This window comes from Callorhinus ursinus, unplaced genomic scaffold (assembly GCF_003265705.2).
Source record: "Callorhinus ursinus isolate GAN/ISIS: 27379988/994484 unplaced genomic scaffold, GSC_fseal_2.0 scaffold174, whole genome shotgun sequence".
In the NCBI taxonomy this organism is placed as follows: domain Eukaryota; kingdom Metazoa; phylum Chordata; class Mammalia; order Carnivora; family Otariidae; genus Callorhinus; species Callorhinus ursinus.
In genome coordinates this window covers 39,672-66,578 of record NW_027397236.1, presented here as the reverse complement: position 1 = coordinate 66,578, position 26,907 = coordinate 39,672, and the positions used below count along the sequence as shown (strand labels likewise).

Genomic DNA, 26,907 nt, shown 5'->3' with positions numbered 1-26,907 from the left:
CTACTATGAAGGGATAAAATATGACTCTAAAAATGAAAAATAAAAAAATTTTTTTTAAAAAAGGGATTGATAAGATGGTTGAAAAAGGGAAAAAGAAAAATTAAAAAAAAACAGTTAAAAAAATTAACTTTGATGAACTAATGAATCATGGTAAAAAAAAGTCATGAATTCTATGTGCAGTATTCCCCTAGCGCTGGAGTTCTCCCGATCTCTTTGATGGGTAAACTTGGTCTTGGCTTGCTGGCTGTTCGTGCTGATCTTCTGGGGGAGGGGCCTGTTGCCGTGGTTTCCAAACGTCTTTGCCGGAAGCTGAATTGCCCCACCCTTGTCGGTCGGGGTTAAGCGAGCTGCTCAGGTTTGCTCTCAGGAGCTTTTGTTCCCTGCAAGCTCTCGGTACAGCTTTGGAGGACCAGGGCGAAAATGGTGGCCTCCCAATCTCCACCCGGAGGAGATGAGAACTTGGGGCCCCGCTCCTCAGTGCGCCTCCAGAGAAAAGCAGTCACACCCGTCTCCCTGGTCTCCGGCCGCACTCCGTGCTCACCTGGCCTGTGACCGAGCGTTTCTATCTCTGGCACCCGACCCCGTGTGGAGTCTCCAAACCCAGCAGCTCCCTGCGGTGCGCTCCCGCGCCGCTCCTCCCCGGGGAGGAAGGGGAGTCTCCCCGGCTCTGCTGTTTGTTGGGTCCCTGCTGGAGGAGCAGTGGCCCGACTGGGCCGCGGATCACAGTTTATGGCAACCCCGAGCTGAGAGCCCACGCCTCGGCTCCGTCTCTGCAGCCGGCTTCCCCGCTCCGATACCTGGGAGCTCTGCCACACTCAGGCACCCCCGGTCTTTCTGTGACCCCAAGGGTCCTGAGACCACACTGTCCCGGGAGGATTCCACCCCCCGCTTAGCCACTGCAGCGACGTCCCTCAGCGGAGCCAAGTTCTAAAAGGTTCGATTTTGTGCTCCGCGGCTCTATCACTTGCCAGAAGCGGCCCACGGAGGTCCCCTCCCCCGCCGTCTATCTCCCCGAATATCGCCTCGGATTCACTTCTCCGCACATCCTACCTTCTAGTAAGTGGTCGCTTCTCTGTTCAGAGAGTTGTTGCTACTCCCCTCTTCAATCTCCTGTTGAGTTCGTAGGTGTTCAGAATGGTTTGATCCCTATTCAGCTGAATTACTGAGACCAGATGAAATCTAGGTCTCCTACTCCTCCGCCATCTTGCTCTGCCCCCCCATTTCTAGTAATATTTCATTTACCTTTTGACAGTATCACCCAGCTGAGACTAGTTCCGTCTGGTTTGCCTTGTTTAGCTGGACCTGCATTAGCTTAATCCTGCCAGGTTGATAGCTTGGCTGGCAGTTCTACATTTTTATATGGCCCTGCAGTTATGGCCGTCTTTGGGGAGAAAGGGTTACAAAACCCCCACAACTCTTTTGTGTGTATGTTAACTGAAGTTTTATAAGTTTTTGGTTAAGAAAAAGTTCCTTGTTAGAAGAAAAGACCTGTATCCTTTAGTTTCTCCCATATTACTTTTTTCCATGGCTTTTATCACATTTGCTACAACATCAGAAGAGTGATTTGCTAACCACGCTCACAATTACTATTTTAGTACATTACATTAAAGGGTATAACTGTCTAAAGAATCGTGCACACCGTTCCCAGTGAGTACACTTTTCCCTTTTGAGTTCAAAGCTTGCCCCTGCTACTCACTAGCTTTGAAGTCATGCACAGGTCCTTCAACCTTTCTGGTTCTCAGTTCCCTATCACTAAAATCAGAGGCTTAGAATCTCAGTGATTCTCATCTGAGGAGACACAACCTTAAGTGGAGCATATTAGAATCTTAAGGGCACAAAGGTGGCTTATGTAGCTTCTAAAAGACTAATCAATAGTATAATAATTGTCTGTTTATGAAAATCATAAAAATAGTTTTTATTATATAAGCCCAGTAGTAAAGCTGAACCTTCTTCTTGACTGGTGGGGCAGTGATTAACAAGGGTTTAATTATATTGAATTAAGTCATGAGGCCACTTGCAACTACATTTTTGCATTATATGATTCTGGAGAAGCAACCGATGAACAATAGACATGGAATCATAATTATATAGAAAGAGGACTAGCATACTTTCGATATCTCTGTCTTCCCTCTTTCACCCAATTTCCTGATCTACTTTGTGTCTGTATGGATTTGCCTATTTTGGACCTTTCATATAAATGGGATCACACAATATGTGGTCTTTGGTGTTTGGCTTCTTTCACTTAGCATGTTTTCAGGGTTCATCCATGTTATATGCTCAGTACTTCACTCCTTTTTATGACTGAATAAAATTCCATTGTATGGATTCATTAGCCAGTGGACATTTGGATCATTTCCACTTTTTGTCTATTATAAACAATGTTGTTCTGAACATTTGTGCTCAAGTCTTTGTGTGGACGTATGTTTTCATTTCCCAAGAGTATAATTGCTGGGTCATATGCCAACCTAAAATTTAACTTTTGGAAGAATTGCCCAACTGTTCTCCAAAGCTGCTGCACCATTTTATGGGGATCGTACAAAAGTTCCAATTTTTCCATATCCTCACCAACAATTACTATTGTGTGTGTTTTTATTATAGCCATCTTAATGAGTGTGAGGTGGTATTTGATTTACATTTCCCTAACACCTACTACATCATTAGTAATCTTGTCCTCATTGTTGCAATCATTGTACTATCAGCAGTCTTAGTTTATAACCTTGTTATCTATTGCTTGCGTGGAAAAAAAAATCTAATTTTTTCACATCAGTTGACAGTTTACAAGGCATTGTCATATCTGTTACCTCCTTTCGTTCCTATAAAAACATTGTGAAATAGGGTAGAGATTATTATCTTTCAGTTTATGAATGAAGAAACTGACCATAATAGAAGGATTTGTTCTAGGTCATACAACTGATAAATAGAGTAGCTCTTCTCTGTAGCTATGTCTTCCACTCCTCATCCCCGCCTCTGTCCCCCACATCATGTTGCCATGTTGAGGAATTTTAGGGTTCATGTTCAGGATGACTGAGACTCTTTCTTTTGCCTTACAATTGTAGACCTAGCAGGTTACAAGTTTATGATCTATGACTTCTACCATATTTAATATTAGCTGCCATCTGTTGACAGTTTTTTCATGAATTTTTACTAGCTCTCCAACTTTCCCTTATATTTGGATAAATCTCTTCCAGACCTTTCCAGCTCTCCCCCTGGGCCTTATGGTCAAGAAATGTATGTGTTTCGATCTGAGGAGAGATTCAAATCCCCACCCATCCTACCTCCTCACCTTCTTCAAGTTATTCTTAACAAGGACACTAATATTTCTGTGAGTATCCTGAGAGAATTGCTGGGGCATCTGGGTGTTACTAGGACCATTTGAGCCAAAGTTAGTAATCCTAGAGGTTGGGATTATTACAAAGCTGTGTTGAGAATGTAAATCATATACCTATCAATATCATTACAGATAACTTTTTCCAGGGCTGAGTTACTACTTTTCTAGGTACTGATATCAAAATTCATAGTTATCTTCTGGTCCTAATAAATTAGACCCAGAGCCATGGATTGCTAGAACCAATTTCTGGGACTTCAGTCCAACACAAGATAAGACCTACTTATCATTTGGGGATATTCAAAAGGACTATAAGGGGTTCTTGGTTTTTTATTTCCCATATAATTTACGTCTCTAGTCAATTCACCTGATTCCCACCAAGATTATTTTTGCCTCTTAACACAAATCTTCTGTATGTGTTGTGGTCAAGATTTTTGTTTTAGCTCTATTAAGGGAGATAAATAGATGCTAAGGCTTAGAGTTTCTGTCCTGGATTCAGAATTTTCCTAATTCTCTGTAATGAGAACATAAAGATTGCTATATACTAAGGTGAGTGTATTATTTTGAAAAAATACACATTCTAGTTTAGCATTTCTCAACAGATCCAAAGAGCTCTAAGGAAGAGTAAACTGTTTGGTTGAAAACTGTGCACTTAACCCCATTTAGTGATTTTTTTTTTCTTTCTTAGTGTGACCCAGCCTTGCTTCCTGAGCCCAATCATGTTATGCTGAACCATCTCTATGCATTATCCATTAAGGTAAGTGGTGGGCCTGGCTCTTCCCCAAAATGGGAGGGCAGGGGTAACACGTGGTTTCTTGCCCTGCCACCTCATTGAGGCTAAAGCTGGCCATAACGATCAAATTATAGGAGAAGAACTTCCTTTTTTTTAACTATAGGTGGGTTTTTTGTTTGTTTGTTTGTTTGTTTGTTTGTTTGTTTTTAATCTTAGTCCCTATTCCTGTGTTCTGGCTAGCTGAATTGGCCTGTCATTAAATGACTTTTCCGCTTCCTGGTTTCTTTTGGATAGCTATAACCTTTGTACCACCTACTTAATTGAATTGGAGTTCACACCACTATGATTTCATCTGCAGGCAAAGCAAGTTTATCTTCTAGTTCAGAGAATGCTTGAATGTGATTAAGGATTTTGCTTTTTAAAGGTGAACGGGAGCTGCTTTTGAGTGCTTCGGTCATATACACCCACTGGTTGCATCTCTCCACTACACTAGGTAAAGGAGAAATGTGACCAGATATGCTCTGCCCCCTCCAATTCTAGAGTCCTTAGTTTCTCTGCTGCATTAGAGTCTGGGTTGAAAATACCCTTTCAGTCTTGTCATGTCTTTGTGGTTTGGCTATTGGAATGAAGTTGTATATGGCTCTGTAGTTACGGACTAGGCTGATCATCAGAATCACTTGGGGAAATTTGTAAAAATACAGTTTCAAAGCCTCCATCCCCAGAGATTCTGAATAAGTGCATCTAGGATGGACCCCCAGTAATTGTTTTTTAAGCTGCTTCTAGATGTGCAGCCACATTAGGGAAATCACTGACACAGCTACCTTTAACAGATTATGTCATACTTTAAAAATATATATTATTGAATTTAATTTTAACCCCTGTTTTATAGATAAAGAAACTAAGGCTCAGAGAAGGTCATAATGCCAGTAAGTACCAGAGAGAGGGCGGAGGTCCTCCTGTCCTCATTCCATGTTATTTCCTAGAGATCACAGCGCCAGGTCTTCCCAAGTAGATTTTTCTCTCACCTGCTCCTCGTTTCTACCAAACCCTTCCTGGCGCTGAATTTTTTACCTTCCTAGCTTCTGTCATATTTAGGCTATGATCAGCATACTCTGGTCACAGAATGTTAATCTGAGAAGCATTCATTGTAAATAACACAGCATATGGGAAAAAGGGAAGCACTGGTTTCTCAGTTGGATTTGCTTGGGTTCTTTGGATCAGACTGAATTTTGCCTCCTGTAACTGCTCCTTGGCTATCAACTGATGCTCATGGGCCTACCATCTCCTCCTATGGCATACCCTTGAGCTGTAACACAACCAGGGAAAGAGTACCTCTTCCTTGTCATATTGGTTCTAACCCAGATCAGGGTCTTGATTACTGCGATTCAGCTTGGCCTTGACCCACTCCTGGTTCTGTCAGATTGTTTAGGCTGTTTGGAGTTGATCCATTAGATTGAGTGTCTTTCCAAGGAAGATTTTGGGGTCTACTTTGTTCAAGGATAGAGAGGGATTCCTGAGTCTCCTCTTGATTAGAATGAACTTTTTAAGTTCATCCCTGACATTAAATCTAAATTAGCCCTGCTTTGGGGCTTGGAAATGGGGGAAAAAAAAATCACCCTCCTTTCTTCTCACTGCATTTTAGACTTTCTTCTAAAAATTAATGTCAGTGGGCGCCTGGGTGGCTCAGTCGTTAAGCATCTGCCTTTGGCTCAGGTCATGTTCCCAGGGTCCTGAGATCAAGCCCCGCATCGGGCTCCCTGCTCAGTGGGAAGCCTGCTTCTCCCTCTCCCCCTGCTGTGTTCCCTCTCTTGCTGTCTCTCTCTCTGTCAAATAAATAAAGAAAACCTTTAAAAAAAAAAAAAAAGAATGTCAGGATATTTTTTTTCCATGCTAGTTTTAAACCCAATATTCACATTTGAGGTGGGGAAAGGAGTAAGATGGTAGGAAACTACTATTTCTTCAGCATCTATTATGTCTCAGATATTCTCATATAATCATCAGAACCATCTTCATGGGGTAGGTGTTATCCTTTGTCATGATGAGAAAAAAGGCTTAGAGGCATCAAGTAGATTACTCAGGCCACAAATAGAGTAACAGTAGGAGTCAGGATTGGAATTTAAGTTGAATTGAACCAGCCTGTTTATATAATATCTACTATCTCTGTTAAAAGTGAGCGACTGTGAAGGACTGATGGCTGGAAGAGCCACCTATCGTCTGAACTAATGAATTAGTTGCATGTTTCTTTCCCTTGCAGGACAGTGTGATGGTCCTTAGCGCAACCCATCGCTACAAGAAGAAGTATGTCACTACTCTGCTGTATAAGCCCATCTGAAGGGATCCCTTCCTGCCTCCCAGGATTTAAGAGAAGTATCTCCCTTGCCTTTCTGGACTGGACCAGTCTTAACCTAAGACTGGAAGGCTAATTTGCTTTGAGGCTGATATGTGTGCTTCAGAGTCTTTGAGTAGGATGCTCTGCTTTTGCATTTGATTGCAGATGGGAGCTTTATGAGTTCATGGAATTTACTTTAAGAAAAAAAATTGTATATATGTGTGTGTGTATGTGTGTGTGCATACACACACATACACACACACATACACATATACACATATATGAGAGAAAGGTTAATGGAAGCCTCCTAGCTAGATGTGTTCTCTGCTTGTGGGGCCTCACCAAGACCAGTTTGAGGGAGCTGCAGGAAGAACCATTACAGGAAGCTTTTTTCCTAAAATGGATGAAGAGCCAACTCTCAGGATCCTTATTGGGTAGAGATTCTACCACTGCTACATTGGCTCTCCAAGGGATGGGCTTGTGCCAGACTTCTGCCCTACTTACAGTTGCCTCCCTGCAGGGGCAGCTTTTCTTGCATGGGTTCTCTGTATTCCTAGAGTATGTGGCACAGTCTGTGCTTTTTATGACACCAGATGCCCCACAAGAACCCTTTCTCTTCTCATTTCACATTCTTGCTTTGATAACCTCCTTCAGTTCCTATACCTGACCCATCCCTAACACAAAACTCACTGGCAAGTGACCCTTTCAAAGGCTATGTGGGACCTGACCCACTAACAAAGACGGGGGCTGCCAGAAAGTCTCCTTTTCAGCCCAGCACAGGCCCAGGCCACTTTGTTACCACTAGTTTTCACTTCTACTAAAGAAAATAGGTCTCAGCATTATAAGAAGGGCAGAGTGCAGAAGGTCTACTTTCTCGTTTGTGTTTAGTGCCACAGCTTAGGCTGTCTCGGCATATTCCCATAGGTTTTCCCAGCTGGCCTGGCCCTGCTTCCGTATTTTCTTTTGCAGAGCAGACAGCTTTGAAGGTAGGAGTGGAACCAGGGAAAACTTTAATGTCCTTCTTCTTTGGGAGACTTTTATGTGCCTACATTATTCTTTAATTAAAAAATGCTTTTTCATTGTTCTTAAGAGACTGAATAGGAAAATTTTAAGCTCTTGATAAATGGTTCCCAAGATTTTCTTCAACAAGTATTCTAGCCCTCTATGGTCTTATATTAATGTGGCCAACCCTGTGCACATCACTACACTAAATACTGTTCTAGAAACAAATTCAGGTTCATTGGGTGCGCCTAAAAAGTTCCTTCAACTTAAAGACTCAGTAAGCCAAGAAGCAAGAAAATATCCCTGGGGTTCCTAACCATGAATAGTATTGCTTCCCTGCACCATGTACAAACAGGACCGTTTTGTTTCTCTCTTTTTTAAAAGTGTTCAGTGAAGAAGTGGGGTCAATGATTCTCATTTGTGGGAATGAAAAGGAGCTATCCAATCCACTCGTGGGGTTCAGAGATAAAACATATTTTTCCAAGTATCTGTGGCTCTTCCATTAAGGATAAATGCAAGTCAAAACATTCAACACTGAAGGAGGCCAAACTTGATGCTTGAGAGACGCCTTGACTGTCAGGATGTGCCCAGCCACACTGAAAGGGCACCCATAGGTCAGTTTAGCTACCTCCTGTCTTTCCTGTTCAAAGCTGATGACACAGTTGTCTTTGGGTATGTAGACCTCAGATCCTGGGAGTGAGGCAGTAGGGCATTGGGGTGGTTTTGCTGGGAATGCAAATTGCTAAGTGCTTTGGTGGTTACTTGCTGAGAGTGAATACTGCTTTAGCCACTCAAGGCCCCCTTCTGCAGCAAAAAGCTTTTGTGGGAAACCTTTTATGGTCCCAACCACTTTCTGAGTGGTGTGTCACTTAAAAAATCCAGGCCAAATCCTATTATAACCAACTCTCAGGCTCTACATTGTCTTCAGTTATACTGTTGTTTTTTCCAGTACCCATTAAATAAGTGGGCCACATAGGAGGATTCAAATTCTTGTTTGTTATTGGAGGATTTTGTTACACTACTATTTCTTATCAACAGTACTGAAGTGTAATTACCTATATGTTTGTGTATTAAAAATTTTACACAGATGTATCAGTAGAGTGGGGCAAGAAAAGAGATTCCTTCAGTTTCTCAGGCCAGTGGCCTCTGTGGACTAGCTTTGGCTCCAGTGACACTAAGTTTGGTGCTGGTGGCCTTCAGATCTTCCTAATCTGGGTGTGTGCAGAAAGTGTCCGTTTCCTACGTTCTTAGGTAATCCCAGCCAAATGTGAACTGAGAGCGGACCGGCTGGTATGGAAAAGGACAGGCACGGGGAACTGGGTGATAGCTCCTTCCGCACCGCTCCTTCTCTGCGCTGCTAATACACCCCATGGCCCTGAGAAGCCTATCACACACAAGCTATCCCCAAGAAGCTGTTCTAGAAGGGAGAGAGGGAAAGAGGAAGGTAGCCCAGCGTACAGCCCACTCATTCTTTTATGCTGGTTAAAGGGATAGTTATTTTCTGTAGAAGAGCTTGGCAGATTTTGAAAATGAATAAAGGCAGAAAAAAAAAAACCCACTTTTAGCTTTTAAAAAAACATGGCTGTTTTTGTTTGTTGTTTTTTGGGGGCTTTTTTTTTTCGCTTCTAGGAGTTTCACAGAGTCAAAGTTAGAAAAGTTAGAAAATCACTCTTTAGGAGTGCTAACCCTTCAAGAACTGCATCATGGTTTGGGGGTTGTGGGGAAAGGGAAGAGTGGCTGAGCTGAGGAGGATACAAATTAAAGGCTTAAGTAACTCAGAACTAAAAATAGCCTTTTTGTTGTGGTTGTTAATTAAATGAGACATAATATACTGGTATCCTTTGGATCTCAACGTACAGAACCTACTCTATAAAACATCCCTTTGTCTCTTGTTCCTTTTCTCTATCCTTTCTTTTATATTCTACTTTACCTTCATTTGTCAAGCTGACATTACCAGAGCCTCGGGTCAAATATTACCTAAAACAAATATTAGTCATCTTGCTGGTCTGGTCATGGTGATTAGCTTGCATTAAGCTTTCGGTCACTGTAGGTAAAACCCCCTATGAGCATACCTGGCCTCAAGTGTGTTGGCTTTTTTTTTTTTTTTAAACAATGCTAATATGGTAGAGAAACCCTGTAAAAGAAGAGTCCAAGAGAAGATTCTGAGGGGATCATACAAACCCAGGCCTCCAATTATTTCTTGTCTCTTATTGACCTAATGGATCTGAGATAAAACCTTTTTTGCAAAGTGTCAGTACTCCGTGTATGCTGCTAAAATGAAGTTAAGTTTAGAAAGAAGTGTTACCTCCAGAGTGTGCTTATATTAATCTGGGTATAAATGAAGGAGACATACTAATGATAGAATTCCCCTGCTTCTAATTGGGGAAATAGGGCTTTTAAAATTTTAACCTCAACTAAAAATGATATGCAATAGTCTATGTTATATGTGTTTGAAAAATATTCTATTCTCAGAGATTTCTGAGTCCTCATGTTCTAGTGATTTGGGGCATAGGCTTACAAGCAGATACACAGTTTGTTCACATGTTATTCTGACTCATCAATAAAACCAAGTCCCTGCTGTCTTCTACCAGGGACTGCTAGCTCCAGTTACCCATGGAATAGAGCACCTGGAAGGGCTAGGGGTCAGGAAGACTCTGGATCCTAGGCATTTGTCTTTCCTTAAGCGCCCATCACAGTGGAAGGTTGAAGGGCTATTATTTCTGCAGTGAACCCAAACTTCTGGAGTAAAAAGGCCAACTCTGTTTTTTAAACTATAAGAAGAAAGAAAGAGAAGTCTCAAGAGTCTGTTACTTATGAAATCCAATTCTTAGCAATGGAATCCCTCTAGAATTCAAATGTGGACTTTGTCTTGATTTGCTTTTCTCTATTGTGCTTTGAAGTGATTAAGTTTCATTAACAATTAAATTTTTTATTAGTTCCAACATTAGTTGAACTAATTGCATTGTAGCACAGTGCTTTCGCAGTAAGATTGCTGTGAAATGCCACTCTGTGGATTTTGTAGTCAAGTTAAATGGTCAAGGGATACCTACCTACCATAAGTATTATATTATGTATTTGATCATCTTCTTTTCTGTTCCCATCCACAGAACGCTTACCTTACCTAGGCTGTGGTTTTAGAACAGCCAAAGCTCACTGATGTCCATTAGTCCTAATCTCCACACTGGGCCGCATATGTGAGACTTGTTTGAATTTTGATAAATTGAAGGATGCTTGTTGTTATTTCACTGAAGCATTTTGAATGAATGCAGCTCTGTCATAGAGGGGGAATAAGACTATAATTTGGAAGAGAATTAAATATGTGAGTCCTCCTTTAAAGGGTGCTTTTTGTAACCTTTAGTGCTGAGGTACGGGGCTGCTTTTTGGTATTCCACAAGGGATTGGCATGCAAGAATAGATTTTAAAGTTTTTCCCCAAATGTAATTTGTCACTGGCCTTTGACATGTCTGAAAATTATGTGATGTTACATATACAGAAATGTGAGGTTTTTCCCATAAAACTGTTGAATAAAAGTATTATACAGCAATAATATTTGAGTTCTTTATTGGTCACTGATTATATTATAAAGATCTGCCTGCTTTGGTCGTCTCAGAACCTAAAGAATGCAAACCGCCACGCAAACACATTTGAATTAAAGAAGTTGTAGGTGTAGGACACAAGTGATGTCATCCAACCACCTGCCACTTTTCCTCTTTTCCAGGCTATGCCATCATTAACTAGAGGAATGCGAACTCAATGATTTGAAATTTGGCACATTCTGTAAATCTGCATACTTAACTGTTATCCTGTGCTAGATTTGCTGAGGCCCTAGACTAAGGGTTTTCACCCATCTGTACATTCATACCACCTACGCAGTTTCTATAAAAATATGCCCCATCTATTACCTCCATCCCTAATTAAATGAAAATCTCTGGTATGGGACCCAGGCATCTGTATTAGAGTCCCCAGATGATTCTAATGCACATCCAAGGATGCGGATCCTCCCTACTTATTCTTACTGTCGGAGAGATACTTCATTATACATGAAGGCAGATTATGTGCTTCATTCTGACAGCAAATCACTCTCCTCAAATGGCTTTGCTCATGATGGTAACAGGATAATTTTTGTCTTCCATCCCTTTATTTCACAGGGTTCTTACATAATTGACCTCTGGACTTCTCCTAAAACAACACATCCAGGCTCCCCTATATTTGCCACTCTATAGCATCTAAAGTGAGTTAAATTTCCTTAAGGGAAACAGAATGACACTGGGAGTGACTGGGAGAGAGGGTGAAAAGAGTAGGGGAGGTGATGAGAGAAGTGAAGGGGTGAAGTGGGGCAGGTGATGAAGACCAGTAATTGCAGAAACAGAACAAAAGTTAACCTCAACCCCCAGTAGCAGGTCAAGAGACTAATTGCAGACAAGGCACAGTGTCAGATTTGATGTGGACTCAGCCTCTGACAGAATGCTCTCAACATCATGCTCCATGGTCGCTAAAACAGCATGGCACCAGAATTCTGTCAAGGCCCAAACTTGTATCGGTGTGCTTCCTAAAGCATTTCTCTCTGGCCCACCTGTCTGGGGGTCTTGTATTCCCTTCCAGAGCCCTCTCGTCCTCTGCACCAACAGTTACTCATAACACATCGTTGTTCAAAGACATCATGAACCTGTCCTCCTCCCCCCCCCGCCGCCCCGGCTTACGTGGCCAGGGTTCATCCAGCAGCACATTTGCAAGTCTGGAGTACCTCCTCTCCCTAAACCGATTCCTTGGCTCCAGTGCTCTTACACTGGCTAAAGATGAATTTCTCCATGCTCTCCTACCAATTAGAATTCTTTCAGGCATTCAGTTGTGCTCCAAAGGAGACTTCTGTCTTGAGAGTTTTCTCTTTTCATTGACTTCCTAGGGAGGAAGGCAAGGTTCCTCCTTGTCAGAGGTCAGAAGACCTAAGGTCCATATGATGTATGATATGTTTAAACCAAAAGTAGGTTTTCACAAATTTCTCTACTACTTATGAACTGGATACCCTTCACTACAGCTTCCAAAGCCCACCTGCTAGTGATAGATCATGATAAGAACATCAGGTAAGAATACTGAGCACCTGAAAGAACCACCAAGATTCCTGCAGACCTGTGTATCTGGATCTTGGCGGAAGCCTTAACCCCAGGCTTACTGTTTCCTCAAAACTATGACCTATACCCTAGCTTAGTTCTTGTTTTCAGGGATCTTTGTTATAGATTACAATAGTTCTGGGTCACAATTAGAAGTTAGGTGTTGAGATAGGGAGTGGGATGGGTGTTGCATTCAATTGGATCTCAGAAAATATTTTTGATTTCTAGCCCTCCCAGACACTGTTTTGTCCACAAATGGAAAAATTTCTGCCAACCCGAAGATGGTGATTCTTTTTCTCCCCCAATTAGCAGATTTGGTTCATAGGTCGTCTGGAAGAGGACCTAGAGTTAGGATATCTGCAGACAGAGTAGGGGAATTTGACAATCCAGGGATCTACCAGATAAAGAGCCAGTCTGAGCTCAGAATTTTTAGCTATAATAGAGACCTGTAGCAGCAACCAGGTCTAGATGAACTCAGGTTCATGAAATAAGGTAGAACTGTCCAAGTGAACTGAGATTGCTAGTCATTTTATTTCCTGTAGTCATTTGCTGATTCTGCGCATGGAATGAAGACAGCTTTGCCCAGGCAGAGGGTAACTGAGGGGGTAAAGTAACACCAACAAAGCTCTTGGTGACACGTGGTGATAAAGGGAGGGCTTGAAAACTTGCGGGGCTTCAGATGCATGGTTAGTTTTCCCCAAAGGGTACTTACTGAGGTCTGAACTTGCATGGAATGCTTAAGAGCTAGCACAAAAGGCTTATAAAAGGTAGAGTGAAATCTCCCAAAGTCTGATGGTGCTGGAGTGATAAAGACAAATTATAGCAAGGGGGCTTTACTGAAGCACATGGTCCCAAAACATTTGTCAAGTATTGGAGTGATGTGGAGGTGGGACACAAAAGAACTATAATAAAAACTCTTGAAAGGCCAAATGGTTTCCCAATAACTGCATATGAAAACAAAACTCAAGAATACCTATAGGAATACGGGGCTCCTGGGTGGCTCAGTCAGTTAAGCATCTGCCTTCAGCTCAAGTCATGATCTCAGGGTCCTGGGATCAAGCCCCACTTTGGACTCCCTGCTCAACAGGGAGTCTACTTCTCTCTCTCCCTCTGCCCCCCTCACCACTCATACACACTCTTGTGCATGCTAGCTCTCTCTCTCTCAAATAAATAAAATCTTTAGGAAAAAAAATACCTACAGGAATACAAAAATATGCAGCAATCAACAAGGTGAACAGTCACAATATTTGATATCTAATCAAAAATTACCAGGAGACTTTTGTTTCTGGTCAAAATGAAATAACAGGGATTAGATTTACCCTCCCACCTAAAACAACTAACCATCCAGACAAAATATATGAAACAGTGGTTTTCAGGGAAACCAAGCAGTAAAGAATAGTGATCCCTGAAATATGGGAAACAAATGAAGTGAGCCCTTTAATTGACTAAGCTGACTTCATTGAGAATTTCCAGCCTGCTGAACTGCCTGAGTTGAGGACACAGAGCTAAGAGTCTTCAGAATCCAACACTGCTAGAAGCACAGGATGGAGTACTAAGGAGGAGAAAGCTACACACACATAGAACTTAATTGGCAGAGGGTTCCCTTGTGTATTCAGCAGAGTACTGACCAATGCATATGAGAAAAGACACTTTCTGAGCCTAGGTAAAGAACCACCAGAAAGAATAAAGAGAATAATACCCAGACCTCACACAGGGCCAGGAATAGTCTCTGTTCCTACCCGCCTGGTAAACCTCTTTATTCATGAAATAATGAGTACAGTACTCAGAGGAGTCTTGCCTTCGTTGTGGGGAACAATTAGCCCCAAACAAAATGCTTGTGATAGGCAGAATAATGGCCCTCCAATGATGTCTTTGTCCTAATTTCCAGAATCTATGAATATGTTGGATTACATGCCAAAGGGGAACTAAGACTGCAGATGGAATTAAGGTTGCTAATCAGTTGACCCTAAGATGGTGGGTTAACTCTGGATTATTAAGGTGGATGGACCCAATCTAATAAGTGAAAGAGGGAGGTCAGAGTGATACAATCTGAAAAGGACTTGACCTGTTCTTGCTGGTTTTGAAGATAGAAAAAGAAGACCATAAGTCAAGGAATATGGGTAACCTCTAAGAGCTAGAGAAGACAAGGAAATGGATTCTCCCATGGAGACTCCAGAAAAAAAAAAAAAAAGAAAGAAAAAAAAGAAAACATAGACATCTTTATTTTAGCCCAGTGAGGCCCATTTTGGACTTATGAACTACAGAACTGTAAACTAATAAATTTGTGTTGTTTTAAGACACTAAGTTTGTTGTAATTTGTCACAGCAGCAATAGGAAGCTAATACAACACTGCTATTGTCTCACCTAACATCTCAAACATAAGATCAAACTGTTTCCAAGTAATTTAACTGCATCCCGTAACAAAGCTAAAGAACATTTACCAAAAAAAGGAAATATCCTGTACCAATCAAGACAAAACTTACAATGTCTTGCATCCAAATTTAAAAATGTAAGCTAGGGGCGCCTGGGTGGCTCAGATGGTTAAGCATCTGCCTTCAGCTCAGGTCATGATCCCAGGGTCCTGGGATCGAGCCCCATGTCTGGCTCCTGGCTCGGCTGGGAGCCTGCTTCTCCCTCTCCCTCTGCCTCTCTCCTGCTCATGCTCTCTCTCTCTCTCTGTATCTCTCTGTCTCAAATGAATAAATAAAATCTTAAAAAAAATGTAAGCTATTCAGAGAAACAGGTCAATCAAACCATAATGAGAAAAAAAAATCAATCCATTCAAATTGAGTCAGAATTGACACAAGAGGTTAGAAATAACAGACAATGAACAGTGGAACAATTATTATAACTTTATATTCCATATGTTCAAAGACCTAGAAAAAAGACAGAACATTTTTGTAAAGATTTATTTATTTATTTTAGAGAGAGAGCACACGAGAGTGGGGGGAGGGGTGGAGGGAGAGAATCTCAAGCCGACTTCTCACTGAGCACCGAGCCCAAGGGGCTTGGTCCCACGACCCTGAGATCATGATCTGAGCTGAAATTAAGTGTTGGATGCTTAACCGACTGAGCCACCTAGGCGCCCCAGAACATCTTAAGTAGAGACATATCAGATAGGATATTGAACTTTAGAGATGAAAACTATAAATCATGAGAGGAAAAACACACTGGATGGAATAAGCATTAGATTAGACACTGCAAAAGAAAGATCAAACCTGAAGACATAAAAATAGAAACTACACAAAATAAAGCAGGATGAAAAAAGACTTGTAAAAATGAATAGCACATCAGTGAATTACGGGAAAACTTTAAGTGACATAACAGAGTAGACAAAAGAGGTAATAGGAACAGAACAAATATTTGAAGAAATAGTGACAATTTCCCCCAAATTTGATTAAAACCATAAAGCCACAGATCCAAATAGCTCAATAAACCCAAACACAAGAAAGATTAAAAAAAAAAAAACAAAAAACACTAAACTAAGGCAAATCATAATCACATCTTTCAAAAACCTGTTATAAAGAGAAAAGTGTAAAGCATAAGGGGGGAAAAAGATGAGTTATAAGTAGAGGAACAAAGATAAGGATGCAGCAGATTTGTCATCAGAAATAACGCAAGTTAGGGGTGTCAGGGTGGCTCGGTCGTTAAGCGTCTGCCTTCGGCTCAGGTCATGATCCCAGGGTCCTGGGATTGAGCCCCACATCGGGCTCCCTGCTCTGCGGGAAGCTTGCTTCTCCCTCTCCCACTCCCCCTGCTTGTGTTCCTGCTCTCACTTTCTCTCTCTGTGAGATAAATAAATAACATCTTAAAAAAAAAAAAGAAAGAATGCAAGTTAGAACACAGTGGAAGAACATCTTTAAAGTACTAAAAGAAAAAAACCCTGTTACCTTGAACTATTTACCCAGTGAAAATATGAAGGTGAAATAAGGACTTTTTCTTACAGTAAAAAGCTGGAAGAGTGACTTCTGCCTGGGAAGACGGTAAGACATACTATTTCCTATTCCTCCCTCTAAGTACAACTAAAACCCTGGACATTATATATAAAACAAACATAAGAAGCCACTGAAAGACAGAAAAATCCAGGCTGACTAGTGACCTCAGGAGGCAAGGAATCAGTGATGAGTTCCCTGATCTCTCTAGTCCATGGACCAGCAAAGGGGCAGCCCTAGCAAGACACAGAGGCCATACAGAGAACAGTAAGGAAGCCCTCCTATCCCTCCCAGCCTGGGGGTGTAGGGTATCAGGGGGACCAACTAGGGAGATAGAATTCCTAACCCTGCTGAATTAACATGGAGCCCCCTCCTGGGTGTCAGTAAAGCTGAGGGGGAACCTGGACTTCTACCCCACCAATGCCCTCACCTCAACCTCATCAGAAGAAGCTAGTGAAAATAGGTTTAAGTAAGATCCAGAGTCTCATGACATAATGCCCAAATTCTCCAGGTTTCAAGCAAAAGTTAATTATCGTACCAAGACCAGGTAGGATTTGACTTGAATGAGAAAAAGAGCTAGTACATGATAACAATAAAATGACACAGATGTCAGAATTGTCTGACAAGGACTTTAAAGCAGCCATCATAAACATGCTTCAGTGAGGAACTACTAACACACTCAAAACAAATGAAGGAAGGAGTCTCATCACAGAAATAGAAAATCTCAGTAAAGAATAAAAGATATAAAGAAGAAACAAATGGAAATTTTAGAACTGAGAAATACAATAACTAAAATAAAATCTCAATAGATTGACTCAACAGAATGGAGGAAACAGAGAAAGAATCAATGAAATGGAAGATAGAACAATAGAACTTGGGATGAACAATAAAGAGAAAATAAACTAAAAAGAAATTAGCAGAGCCTCGGAGAACTGTGGGTCTATAATAAAAAGTCTAATATGCCTGTCACCAGAGTCTCAGGAGAGAAGAGTGTGGGGCTTAAAAAGTACTCAGAGGAGTAATGGCTGAAAACTTCGCAAATTTGGCAAAAGACATAAATCTGCAGCTTCCAGGTGATCAAACCCTAAACAGGATAAACCCAAAGAAATACACAAAAACCATAACCAAACTTCTGAAAACTAAAGGAAAAAAAAAAAACAACCCAACACTTGAAACCAGTGAAAGAAATGACACTTACCTAGAGAAGAAACAATTTGAATGACAAAAGATTTCTTATCAAAACCATGGAGGCCAGAGAAAGTGGCACAACATTTTTCAAGTGCTAAAAGAACTGTCATCCTAGAATCGCATCTCCAGTGAAAATAATACTGCATCTCACAAAGTTTTGTATTTTATGTTTTCATTTTCGTTCAGTTCAAAAAAGTTCTACTTTCCCTTCAACTTTTTCTTTGATCCATGGAATATGTAGAAGTGTTGTATTTAGTTTCTAAATATTTGAAAATTTTCCATATGTCATATGTCTTCAGTTATTGATTTCTAATTTAATTCCATTATAGCAACAAAACATATTTTATTTATTTATTTTGATAAAACATATTTTGTATGATTTGAATCCTTTTAGATTAATGAGACTTGTTTTATGGCCCAAAATATGATCTAACTTGGTAAATGTTCCATGGTACTTTGGAAGAATATGTTCTCTACTCTTCTGGATGGAGTATTCTATAAACGTCAACTAGGAATCTTGGCTGATAGGACTGTTCAAGTCTTCTGTACTCTACTGATATTCTGTCTGCTTGTTCTACTGGTTACTGAGAGAGAGGGCTATTGAAATTTCTGACAATGACTGTAGGTTTGACTATCTCTTCTTGCAGTTTTATCAGTTTTATTTGATAAATAAAACAGAGCTTTTATCAGCTCTATTATTCAATGCCTAAACATTTAGAATTTTTATGGACTCTTAATAACTGACCCCATTATCAGTTTTAATGAATGACTCTTTAATCCTAGGAATATTTTTTGTTCTGAAATCTACTTTGTCAGATATTAATATAGCCACTCCAGCTTTCTTTTCATTAATTTTAGCATAGTTTATCTTTTTCTATCCTTACACTTTTTTTCATTTTGGGGGGTATAGTTGATACACAATGTTACATTAGTTTCAGGTGTACAACATGGTAATTCAACACCTCTATACCTTATGCTATACTCATCACAAGTATAACTACCATCTATTACCGTGCAACACTATTAAAATATCATTGACTATACTCCCTATGCTGTATCTTTTATTCCCATGACTTATTCATCCCATAACTGGAAGCTTATATCTCCCATTGCCCTTCACCCATTTTGTCCATTCTCCCCACCCCCTTCCCTCTGGCAACCATCAGTTTGCTCTCAGCATTTATAGGTCTGATTTTTTTTGCTTGTTTATTCCCTTATTTCATTTCTTAGATTCTACATAAGAGTGAAATCCTATGGTATCTGTCTTTCTCTGTTTGACTTATTTCACTTAGCATAATACCTCCTAGAGCCATGCATGTGGTCACAAATGGAAATACCTCATCCTTTTATGTGGATGTGTAATAGGTCATTACACACACACACACACACACACACACACACACACCACATCTTCTTTATCCATTCGTCTATTGACACAGGTTGCTTCTATATCTTGGCTATTGTGAATAATGCTGCAACAAACATAGGGATGCATTTTTGAATTAGTGTTCTCATTTTATTTGGGTAAATGCCCAGGGATAGAATTAATTATTGGATCATATGGTATTTCTATTTTGAATCTTTTAGGAAATTTCCATACTGTTTTCCACAGTGGCTGTACCAATTTACATTCCCACTGACAGTGCCTGAGAGTTCCTTTTTCTCCACATCCTTGTCAACACTTGTTATTTGTCTTTTTGATTTTAGCCATTCTGACAGGTATAAGGTGTTATCTCACTGTGGTTTTGATCTCAATCTCCCTGATGATTATTACACTTTTAATGTATATGTGCCTTTATATTTAAAGCGGGTTTCTAATAATTAAAAAAAACACAGCAGGTTTTTGAAGAAACTGACAAACTGATTCTAAAATTTATATGGAAATGCAAAGGACCTAGAATGGCTGAATCAGCTTTGAAAAAGAACAAAGTTGGAGGACTAACACTATCTGATTTTAAGACTTATAAAGCTACAGTGGTCAAAACAGCATGATATTGGTCTAAAAATAGACAAATAGATCAATAAAACATAATAAAGAGTTCAGAAATGGACCCACACATCAGTTGATTTTCAACAAAGGTGCCGAGGTTATTAATTGGGGGAAAGGCTGATCTATTCAACAAACGGTACTGAAACAATTAGGCAACCATATGGAAAACAAAATGAAATAAAACAACCCCCTCAAAAACCTTACAACATTACAGAAGTTAACTTGAGAGTTTTCATAGACTTCATTATGCTAAAAGTATACAATTTCTAAAAAATACATAGAAAATCTTAATGACTTTGGGTTTGGTAAAGATTTCTTAAATATGACATAAAAACACAAATAATAAAAGAAGAAAAACAACAAATTAGACTTCACGAAATTAAAAACTTTTCCTCTTAAAAGGATATTTTATGAAAATAAAGGACAAGTTACAGACTGGGAAAAATATTTGCCAAATCTATATTTGACAAAGTTCTTATATATATCAAGAGTTCTTACATATAAAGAGCTCTTGCAACTAAATAATAAGAATATAAATGGGGGCTCTGGGTAGCTCAGTCAGTTGAGCATCCAACTCTTCATTTTGGTTCAAGTCATGATCTTGGGCTTGCGGGACTGAGTCCCAAGTCAGGCTCTGCGCTTAGCACAGAGTCTGCTAGAGATTCTCTCTTTCCCTCTGTCCCTTCCCCTGTTTGCTCACACGCTCTCTCTCTCTCCCTCTCAAATAAATAGATAAATCTTTTAAAAATATAATATAAATAACACAGACAAAAGGGCAAAACATGTGAACAAATGTTTCACCAAAGCAAGTATATTAATGGGAAATAATATGTGGAAAGATGCTAAATATCACTAGTCATTAAGAAAATGGAAATTAGAACCATAATGACATACCAGTACATGCCTACTAGAATGGCTGAAATTTTAAAAACATGACCATATCAAGTGCTGATGAGGATGTGGAGCAACTAGAACTCTTACATACTGCTAGTGGGAATGTAATAGATACAGGTACTTTGGAAAACAGTTTAGTAACTTCTTTAAAATTTCAACTATTATATGAGCCAGCTATTCTACTCCATTTATTCAAGATAAATGAAAGCATATATTCACACAAAAACTTATACACAGCAACTTTTTTGGTAATAGCTACAAACAGAAAAAAAATCAAATGTCCCTCAACAAGTAAATGAATTAAAAAATTGTGGCATATCCATAGAATGAAATACTACTCAGCAGTAAAAAGAAACAACTTCTGACACATACAGGTATTAATCAGGATTCTCCAGAAAGACAGAACCAATAGGAAATGTAAATGTAAATATGTGTGTGTGTATACAAACACATATACATAAAATGGGAATTGGCTCATGTGGTTATGGAAGCCAAGAAGTGCCACAATATGTCCTCTGCTTGATGGAGAGCCAAGCCAGGAAAGCCAGTGATATAATTCAGTCCAAGTCCAAATACCCAAGAACCAGGAGGTCCAATGCTTGAGGACAGGAAAAGATGGATATCCTAGCCCAAGAAGAGAGTGAATTCTCCCTTCTTTTGCCTTTTTGTTCCATTTGGGCAATCAAAAGATTGGATGATACCCACCCACATTGGTGAGGGTGGATGTCTTTACTCAGTCTACCGAATCAAATGCTAATCTCTTCCATAAGACCCTCCAGATGCACACAAAAATAATGTTTTACTAGTTATTTGGGCATCCCTTAGCCCAGTCAAGTTGACACATAAAATTAACCACCACAACATAATAACATGGTTAAATCTCAAAATCATTATGCTGAGCAAAAGAAGCCAAACAGAAAAAGAGCATATACCCTATGATCCAGAAATCGGATCAGTGATTACTTGGGGAAGAAGGTGTGAATGGTAGAGACAGGAGAGAGAGAGTAAAAACAGCAAGAGAAAACTTTGGGGGAAGATAGTTATGTTCATTATCTTGATTATGGTGATGCTTCACAGACATATATACATACATCAAAACATCAAGTATGTACTTTAAATATATGTAGTTAATTATATGTCAATCATACCTCAATAAAGTGGAAAAAAGTTAAAAAGTAAAAAAATGATGGTGAAATAAATGTTTTTAGACAAACAAAAACTGAGGAAATTCAATACCAGTACAGGATGTTACAAATATATTAAAAGTAATTTTTATGAAAGAATGAAAAGATGAAATCCTAGTTGGAAACACAGCAATGTAGAATGGAATGAATAATACTGGAAGAGGTAGATACATGGGTATAAAGAATTTAATGACTTCAGGAATTGACAACAATAGTTTGTCAACAATAGTGCAAAAGATAGAAGTGGGTAAAGGGAGTTATAGTTTTCTAGGATTCTAGCAGTATTGTGCAAGTAATCATTTGTATAAAAATATAATAAATCGGGGCACCTGGGGGGCTCAGTTGGTTAAGCATTCAATTTTTGATTTTGGCTTAGGTCATGATCTCAGGGTCGTGGGATCAAGCCCTGTGTTGGGCTCTACATTCAGTGTGGAGTCTATTTCTCTCTCCCTCTGCCCCTCCTGCTCATGCTCTTTCTCTCTCAAATAAATAAATAAATCTTTAAAAAGATATATGTAATAAATCAAGGATACATGTTGATATTTCTAAAGTAAGCTCTCAAAGAATGGTGAATGTTCCTATTAACAAGTTAATAGGAAAACAATGTAATAACATAAAATATTTGTCTAACCCCCCCCAAAAAAAGCAAAGAAAGAAGAGAAAGGGGAACATGAAATAGATGGTATATAGAGAAACTAAGTAATAAAGTGGTAGCTATAAACCCTGCTATAACAGTAATTACATTCAATTTCAACAAACTAAAATACTTCAAGTAAAATATTAAGACTGGCAGACTAGGTAAGAAAAACCCCTGTCCTTGAGAACAAACCCTGTTCTTCAGAATATAAGGATTTTTGTTTAATTTGAAGGCTCTTCTATAAGCAAATAACTTCACATACATGCTCAGGAAGAGACAGAAGGGGTATTATGGAGTATTTGATTTTCCCAGCAACATTCTCAAGCTCAGAAGCACATATCCTGATCCATTTGGGACACAGGTAAGTGTCAGACACAGAGAGTGTTAGACTCTGGGCTTATGTGAGAGAAGACATAATTTTCTCTAGATACCTTCTTGTCCCTCCAGCAGAATAAGCCTGTCTCTGCCTGATACTGCTGTTCTCATAAACAGGTAGACTCAGTTGAAAACACTTTAAAGGTCCTTTAAGTCACACATTTTATAAGGTCACCTCTGTGACCCCCAGTGTAACTAGAACAGCACTTTACCCAGTGGATCTCAGTAAATGCCTGAATTGAGTTCTAAGTTAGAGTCCCAAGATACCTAGACCAGCAAAGATGCGATGTTTGCAGAATCAGATGCAGTAAATAGAACAGAAAGAAGAGTGATTATCGAATTCCTCAGAGAGGCAAGGCTGTTGAGTGTCTGTGGTAGAAATCAGTAACCTTGGATTTTGACCCGTTTTGCCCTACAGTACTTTATTCCTTTGTACCTTAGGCTTTTTATTTTATTTATTTATTTTTCGGATTTTATTTATTTATTTGATAGAGAGAGGCACAGTGAGAGAGGGAACACAAGCAAGGGGAGTGGGAGAGGGAGAAGCAGGCTTCCCGCCGAGCAGGGAGCCCGATGTGGGGCTCGATCCCAGGACCCTGGGACCATGACCTGAGCCAAAGGCAGATGCTTAATGACTGAGCCACCCAGGCACCCCCGTACCTCAGGCTTTTTTAAAAAACTTGTTTAAATGTTACTCCTTTTCATTTCATTTTATTTTTATTTTTCATCATGATAATTGTATTCTTTATTTTTTAAAAAAAGATTTTATTTATTTATTTGACACAGAGACACACAGCTAGGGAGGAAATACGAGCAGGGGAAGGTGCAGAGCGAGGAGCCTGATGTGGGACCCGATCCCAGGATCCTGGGATCATGACCTGAGCCGAAGGCAGATGCTTAACAACTGAGCCACCCAGGCACCCTGATAATTGTATTCTTTAATCCCCATCCCTTATTTACCCCCCCAACCCCCACCTCTGGTAACCATTAGTTTGTTCTCTATAGTTATGAGTCTGTGTCTTGGTTGGTCTCTCTCTCTTTTTTTTCCTTTGCTCATTTGTTTTGTTTCTTAAATTCCACATATGAGTGAGATCATATGGTATTCATCTTTCTCTGATTGACTTATTTTGCCTAGCATTATTATACCCTCTAGCTCCATCCACGTTGTTGCAAACCCTGGCTTTTTTAAAACTGAAAACTGAGGTCTATCTTAGGAAAATGATGAAGACTGCATTTACTTTGACGATGGGAATATCAGAGTGAAATCTGGAAAGCAGTTAGTTTCTCAGGAAGAAGATACATTATCACTCATCACTGTGGGAATGCTCAAATTACATGACTCAATTAAATATGCCTCTTTTTTTTCCTCCAGCTGATTGGCTAAGGCAGATACATTAGCTTCTGATATCAGCAGTTTCTGGAGATCTTGGCAGTCCTGTCTGCACTGAGCCAGCCAGGAGCTCAGGTGTTGGGGGAATATGGAGAGGCTGAAATCTGCCTAAGACCCAGAGTCCCTGGCCTGAGACAAGTCATTCAGCTGTCAGAAGAAGCAGGTACAGAGATTAGGAGAGGCAAAAATGTCATCCCCCACTGGGCACTTCTTTCAAACTTTGCACTTTTTTTTAATTCACATTCCTGTAACAGCACTTTGCATGCTATTTGGTAAATAATGACTCCAAGACAAAGGGTGCCTCAAGAGCTGGAATAATGCCTGTTTTTGTTTTATTTTGAAAGGTATAACTCACTTCCCCCCACTTTTTAAAATTACTCACTTAAACAACTACACATAACATAAAATTGACCATTTTAATGATTTTTAAGCATACAGTTCAGTGGCATAAAGTACATTCACACTGTTGTGCATTCATCACCCCCATCCATCTCCAGAACTTTTTTCACCTTGCAAAACTGAAACTCTGTTCCCATTAAGCAACTCTTCATTTTCCCCTCCCCCAACTCCCCTTCCCCACCCCCTAACCACCATTCTCTTCTCTATGAATTTCACTGCTCTAGATACATCATACAAGTGGAATCATACAGTATTTGTACTTTGTGACTGGCTTATTTCACTTAGCATGTCTTCAGTATTCACCCACATTGTAGCATGTATCAAAATTTCCTTCCTTTTTATTTTATTTATTTGCTTAGGAAACTAGTTTATTTATTTGTTTGTTTGTTTAAGATTTTATTTATTTATTTGAGAGAGAGCATGAGCGGGGGAGGGGGCGGGGAGGAGGAGAGGGAGAAACAGGCTCCCCGCTGAGCAGGGAGCCTGACACAGGGCTCAATTCCAGGACCCTGGGATCATGACCTGAGCTGAAGGCAGTCACCTAACTGACTGAGCCACCCAGGTGCCCCAGGAGACTAGCTTTAAAAATTTCTTTTAAAATAAAGAATAACCTGGATAAGAAAGTACACAAATTATCAGTGTGCAGCTTGATGAATTTTCACAAAGGGAATACACTATCCACACCAACAAACAGACCATTAATAGCAGTTCAGGAGAGCCCCTGGTGTCCCCTTTCAGACAGTATCCCCTCTTCAAGGGTAATCATTATGGTAACTTTTGGTGTCATAAATTACTTTTTCCTGCATTTGAACTTTGTATATATAGAATCTTACATAGCATGTACTTTTTAAAGGTGAATAATTTTCCATTGTATGTATATACCATATTTTGTTTATCCACTCATCCATCAATGGACACTGAGGTTGCTTCCATCTTTTGGCTATTGTGAATATTGCTGCTCTAAACATGGATGTACAAATATCTCTTTGTGTTCCTGCTTTTAATTCTTTTAGGTATACACCCAGAAGTGGAATTGCTGGACTATACTGTAATTGTTTTTAATTTTTGAAGAACTCCCATACTATTTTTCATAGTGACTACACTGTTTTAGATTTCCACCAACAGCATACAAGGGTTCCAATTTTTCCACATCTTCATCAATACTTGTAATTTTCTGGGAATTTTCTGTTTTGTTTTCTTGTTTTGGAGGTTTTACATTTTTTATAACAGCCAGCCTAATGAGTGAGAAGTGGTGTCTCATTGTGGTTTTGATTTATATTTTCCTAAAGATTAGTCATGTTGAGCATCTTTTCATGTGCTTATTGGCCATATCTTCTTTGGAGAAATGTCTATTCAACTCCTTTGTCCATTTTTTAATTGGGTTCTTTTTTTGTTATTGAGTTTTAGTTCTCTATATTTTCTGAATATTAATTCCTTATTAGATAAATGATTTACAAATACTTCCTCCTTTTCTCTGTGTTCCCTTTTTACTCTGATGACACAGTCCTTTGATTCACAAAGTTTTTCATTTTTTAAAAATTATTTATTGTTATGTTAATCACCATATATTACATCATTAGTCTTTGATGTAGTGTTCCATGATTCATTGTTTGTGCATAACACCCAGTGCTCCATGCAGAATGTGCCCTCTTTAATACCCATCACCAGGCTAACCCATCCCCCTACTCTCCTCCCCTCTAGAACCCTCAGTTTGTTTTTCAGAGTCCATTGTCTCTCATGGTTCGTCTCCCCCTCTGACTTACTCCCCTTCATTCTTCCTCTCCTGCTATCTTCTTCTTTTTCTTTTTTCTTAACATATGTTGCATTATTTATTTCAGAAGTACAGATCTGTGATTCAACAGTCTTGCACAATTCACAGCGCTCACCATAGCACATACCCTACCCAATGTCTATCACCCAGCCACCCCATCCCTCCCACCCTCCACCACTCCAGCAGCACTCAGTTTGTTTCCTGAGATTAAGAATTCCTCATATCAGTGAGGTCATATGATACATGTCTTTCTCTGATTGACTTATTTCACTCAGCATAACACCCTCCAGTTCCATCCACGTCGTTGCAAATGGCAAGATCTCATTCCTTTTGATGGCTGCATAATATTCCATTGTGCTTATATACCACTTCTTCTTTATCCATTCATCTGTCGATGGACATCTTGGCTCTTTCCACAGTTTGGCTATTGTGGACATGGCTGCTATAAACATTGGGGTGCACGTACCCCTTCGGATCCCTACATTTGTATCTTTGTGGTAAATACCCAGTAGTGCAATTGCTGGATCGTAGGGTAGCTCTATTTTCAACTGTTTGAGGAACCTCCATACTGTTTTCCAGAGGGGTTGCACCAGCTTGCATTCCCACCAACAGTATAGGAGGGTTCCCCTTTCTCCACATCCCCGCCAACA

At 39.8% G+C, this 26,907-nt stretch overlaps 1 protein-coding gene across 5 annotated transcripts in view; it reads left to right on the top strand.

Moving 5' to 3' along the window:
* The window catches only part of PRKAB2 (protein kinase AMP-activated non-catalytic subunit beta 2), a 24,138-nt gene extending 17,124 nt beyond the window's left edge, over nt 1-7,014 (top strand). For 4 of the 5 annotated variants that reach the window (XM_073890444.1, XM_025865880.2, XM_073890446.1 and 1 more), the window contains 3 exons: nt 3,189-3,322; nt 4,014-4,082; nt 6,313-7,014. In XM_073890444.1, coding sequence (XP_073746545.1) covers nt 3,189-3,322; nt 4,014-4,082; nt 6,313-6,390 — 281 coding nt within the window. In that variant the 3' untranslated portion in view covers nt 6,391-7,014. Of the gene's footprint in view, nt 1-3,188; nt 3,323-4,013; nt 4,083-4,947; nt 4,985-6,312 lie in introns of all 5 variants that reach the window. The other variant, XM_073890445.1, reaches the window with a different exon arrangement.
* The last annotated feature ends 19,893 nt before the right edge of the window (nt 7,015-26,907 follow it).